This window comes from Sabethes cyaneus, chromosome 2 (assembly GCF_943734655.1).
Source record: "Sabethes cyaneus chromosome 2, idSabCyanKW18_F2, whole genome shotgun sequence".
NCBI lineage: Eukaryota > Metazoa > Arthropoda > Insecta > Diptera > Culicidae > Sabethes > Sabethes cyaneus.
In genome coordinates, this window is record NC_071354.1 from 241,870,033 (window position 1) to 241,874,595 (window position 4,563).

At 43.6% G+C, this 4,563-nt stretch overlaps 2 protein-coding genes across 2 annotated transcripts; one reads left to right on the plus strand and one right to left on the minus strand.

Annotated features, from left to right (window-relative positions):
• Window positions 1-477: 477 nt before the first annotated feature.
• Window positions 478-2,122, plus strand: LOC128737429 (uncharacterized). The gene is made up of 2 exons (XM_053832062.1): window positions 478-663; window positions 731-2,122. The coding sequence occupies exons 1-2, from the start codon at window positions 493-495 to the stop codon at window positions 1,598-1,600; spliced, it is 1,041 nt and encodes a 346-aa protein (XP_053688037.1). The 5' UTR covers window positions 478-492; the 3' UTR covers window positions 1,601-2,122.
• Window positions 2,123-2,377: 255 nt separating this feature from the next.
• LOC128736928 (eukaryotic translation initiation factor 3 subunit G) lies at window positions 2,378-3,652 on the minus strand. Its single transcript, XM_053831440.1, has 3 exons — window positions 3,545-3,652; window positions 2,963-3,416; window positions 2,378-2,902 (listed from the first exon to the last, which is right to left on the minus strand). The coding sequence occupies exons 2-3, from the start codon at window positions 3,414-3,416 to the stop codon at window positions 2,535-2,537; spliced, it is 822 nt and encodes a 273-aa protein (XP_053687415.1). The 5' UTR covers window positions 3,545-3,652; the 3' UTR covers window positions 2,378-2,534.
• Window positions 3,653-4,563: the final 911 nt, after the last annotated feature.

Consider the following 4,563-nt stretch of genomic DNA (forward strand, 5'->3'; position numbering starts at 1 on the left):
GAAATATTTTATAAAAACCGATCGCCTAGCAACACTGCCCTTACCGATGAAATTAGCCGAAAATAGAGTGAGCTCCATAACTCATCTATTTTGTACAGGGGTGCTACTCACTTCACACGTGCGGTGCATTCACAAACCACGAGCTCCGTAGTCGCACATCTTTCCACTTTAGGACTGCCCGTTTCAATATTATCAAAAGTGATGTACAGTTTAAAAATCTAAACGAACAATATTTATATGACTAATGACAAGTTAAAATTTATAAATAACTACCTATATAAAAAGTTATGTGTTATTAGTAGTGATACCCTTGATTCGAACAGCTTCCGCTTACTGTTCAGGTTCCGTAATAAGCCAGAGAGTCGTGTTACGCACCGTTTTGCTGTTCCCCGCGAAATGAAAAAAGCGTCATCACTGGAGTGAAAGTGCCATTTTGCTTCGGTGACCGCTAGCTCGCGTCTCGAAGAAAAAATTCGTCGAAAAGTTTGCGCGATGAGTGTGAGCAGCAACCAGGACTGCAAAATAAAGAACTCCTGTTCACCAATAATATTTACATCGGTGGAAATCGCTACGAGCACCGACAGCGGAACCGGCGGATCCGTGGTGCTCGGGAATCCATCGACCGTCTATGTCGAACAGAAGAGGATGATGGGTCCACTGGATGTGAGTTCTGCGTTGAATCCGGGGCTTTTTATTTTGATTTTAAATTTCGATTTTTTTTTGTTTCTAGAAACCGAAAAGTGCATCGAATGAACAGAAAGAGGAACTAGTTAAAATATTCGAGGAATACAACCAGCAGCCTAAAACGGAAAGCTCTGAAACGGATTACAAGGAAAGGCAGCGGTTTTGGATAGAGGCAACACATCGATTAAACAGTGTTCCTGGCGGTACATTGAAGTCCACAGCCAAATGGGTGAAATATTGGGCGGATGTTATTATCAATCTCAAGAGGAAGTGTCGGCTTGTTGTGGAAGGCAGGTCCAAGAAAATCGGACCGAATCCATTGGAGGTACGCATTTTATCCGCAGCCAATTGCTATGATGTCTTAGACCAGTGGACGAAAGCGCTTGGTTCAGACGGGATGATGAGTCTGGAGAGTAATGTAAGTACTGATCACGAGGAATATTTCCCAGAAGACAGTGGAGTCCAGAAAGAGGAAATTGTTATCGAACATTATACCGATGATCCACTGGATGAGGAATTTGTTGCCAGCTTCTCTAAGCCGGTCGTGACCGAACACGCACAGGAAACCATAACTACAGAGCTGGAAATACGAAAACCAACCGTCGATGAATTGAAAACCATGAATACGACGGCGACGGTTATCCCGCAGAACGCCGAGTACGTCGAAGTGACGGCATCCGCCCTAGAAGGCACCAGTGAATTCCTCAAGCCGAAGCTGATCCGTCCGTCACACGAACGGTTGCGGGAAGATCTCAAGCGCACCTCGGAGAAGCTTGAATCGGTGATGAAAAAGCGGCGCCTGGATGACTCGAAATTTGCCATCGCCCACGCCCTGACGAACATGTCGGCAGCGATGCTGCAGCTCTCCAACGGGCTTAACGATCTGGCGAACGCACTCACCAACGATGCAATGTAAGGGTAAGCTCTAGTATGTAAGCAAACTGTGTCTCTTCTTACCCAAATTGTGGTAATTTTAGGCGATAATATATATACAGTAATCCGTAAACACTTTTTGCTTTGCAGTGACAGCTTTTGTTTATTTATAATCACCTAATATAGGAAAAATGTTTAAATCAGTGTCGTAATATAAGCTGCACGATGTCATACGTATAGAGCCCCGCTCTCAAAAACAAGGTTTATTTCTAACCGTTTGTCCACTGCAACGCCAGCGGGTCCTTTTTTTTATTTCAAAAACACAATTAAAAACTCGTTTTTTGATGTGGAACTTCCCCGCAAAATAGGCAGCCTGATTGAGCTGAAATTTTATTAAAACCTCTTTTATCCTTTTGTTTCCTTCACTTCAAATATGATATTTCATATACGAACACTGATTCGCTCTTAGCTTTGAGTAATCTGATTGAGGAACAATGACACAGAATATAGGAAACCAGACTTTAGTTTAAAATCACTGCAACTGTAGTTTTAATGATAAAATATAATGTACAGCTGATGATGGTAATCAAAAACATCGCTATTTTCAGTCGAAAGAAATAGAGCTACAATTTGCTTGATTCCATGTCCTTCCATGAAACATTTGACATTCGAAACAGTTTCAATTCTGATAAAAAATGATCGAGAACAGTCTTGAAACAAAAAAAAATTGGGAACAACAATAACTTAACATAAAATTTAAACTTTAATCATGGGTTTAGGCATTTTTCACATAAAAATGACTTGAATAGATATATACAGTGAGCCAATGTTGATTTTATTCCATTTCGTTTTCAAAACATGTTTAATCTGGGTGGCTTAAGAACAGTTTTAATCCAGCCTACCATCCGGTAAACTAAAGATAAGCATTTTTTCCAATAAACTTACAACAGACCTGTGTTACGAACGCGGCTTTCGGCTTACTGCGGATTCTGCGGCTTGGACCATTCGACGTTCAATATCAGATGGTCGTAACCGTGCCCGTTCAGCAGCTCGATGGCGGTCGCAGCGTCACGGCGGGATTTGAAGTGTACGTAGGCGAATCCCTTGCACAGGCCGGTGTTCTTATCGCGGGCCAAAAACATCTTACTGTGCGGTCCAATCTTCTTGACCAGCTCTTCCAGATCGGCTTCGGTCATCGCTTCCGACAGGTTGGAGATACGAATGGCGGTCGTGTCGTCGCGGCCTCGCAGATTCGCTCCCAAACCGGCCTTCTGACTGTCGCGCATGCTCGGCGGTACGTACTTACCACTCTTAACCGATGGGGCACCGGTAGTCGGTGGCTCCGCTGCAAGTTAACCAAAATTTAGCAACCTTCTTTTCGAAACAATTTCCACCGAACACTTACCAGCCGCAGGCTGCTTAGCTTTACCCGTCTCCATCGGGGTTCCCTTGTACGGGCAATGCACCGACCAATGTTCACCCTCGCAAATACGACACTTGGCAACGTTCTTAATCGCATCCAGTGCATTATCGGGCTTCTGTTCCTCTTCCTTGTTATTCACAAACTGCATGTATATATCTTCCGAAACCATCGTCGTCTGGGGATTCGGTCCCGGTGCATCGCTAGCCGAATCGCCAAACTTGGCCCACGCCTTCCGCTTGGCCACACTCTTCGGCACGACCAGCCGGGTGATCATGTACGTCCGGACAACCTTCACCTTTTTGTTATCCTTATTGTACTTGTACTCCGTAACGATTTTCTGATTATTTTCGATAATTTCCGTCGGCGGAGGCAGCGAACCGGAATCCAATTCCACCTCATCCGCCCAGGAGGACTTGATCTCATCTAGTGCTGGCATCTGCGAAATGAAACACGTTTAATGTGCGTTCGTGTTCAAAATTTGAATACGCAAAAAATGTGATGCATGGCCTTTCCCCGTCTTTTTTAAACGGGGAACTTGCTGGCTTCGTCATTCATTTAACTAACCTTATCGTTGAAAACGACGAAACTGTTATTATATCAGAAATATATTACAAAAATTGATGAAATTTGATTACGGTGTTACTTTCTCGTTTTTCACCAGCAACAAAAATGGCCGAGTGCTCCTTTGACAGCTGTCAAGTTGACAACATTCGAAATATGAAGGTTTACGCCGAAATGGTCGAACGAAACTGGCCGAATCGGCAAATTTCAATTCCGTCCGAAATTGAGGTTCATTTAAAAATGATGACACGGCGGAGGAAGAAATATGTTGCTTTTTGCGTGAGACGTGAGACCAGTACCGCAGTAGAAAATATTATTTATATTGCAGATTGCAAGAAAAATCCTCACATTGCGGTTATCTTGACAGCTGAACCAAAACACTAAAAGATAACCGCATGATTTATTATAGTAATTTAGTATTTGAAAATTGACCAAATTAATTATTTTCCAACACAAACACGCTTCAAAACTGATATTTTGTCGTGCCACAAACTAAAAAACCTATATTTTAATTTTGCGGTTGTATCGCGGTTATCTCCTGAGTGCATTACCACCGCCGCTTATGTCTGTACCGAAAACCAGGTCTCTGACAGGACGTCATAAGAGGCTTATCGGTAACTAAAAACAAGTCCCTGACAGGACGTTATGCTTTCGTAGCAATGGGTTGTATTCTCAGTCACCTCACTGGTCGACTGTTGGACTGCTCGATTGCTCAACTGGTTGACTAGACTGCTCGACTGGACTGGTCGATTAGACTGCTCGATTTGATTGCTCGACTGGACTGCTCGACTGAACTGTTCGATTCGACTGCTCGACTCAACTGCTTGATTCCACTGCTCGACTAGACTACTCGACTCGACTGCTCGAATGAACTGCTTGACTCAACTACTCCACAGCGAACAGACATTCATCTTGAACTCGCCACGTGTGTGAAAGCTCAGCCGCCATTTTGTAAGTAAGTGGTAATGTTCCCACTACGTGGGGCTCATAAACCTGACAGAATGAGCTTTGGTATGGTGGTA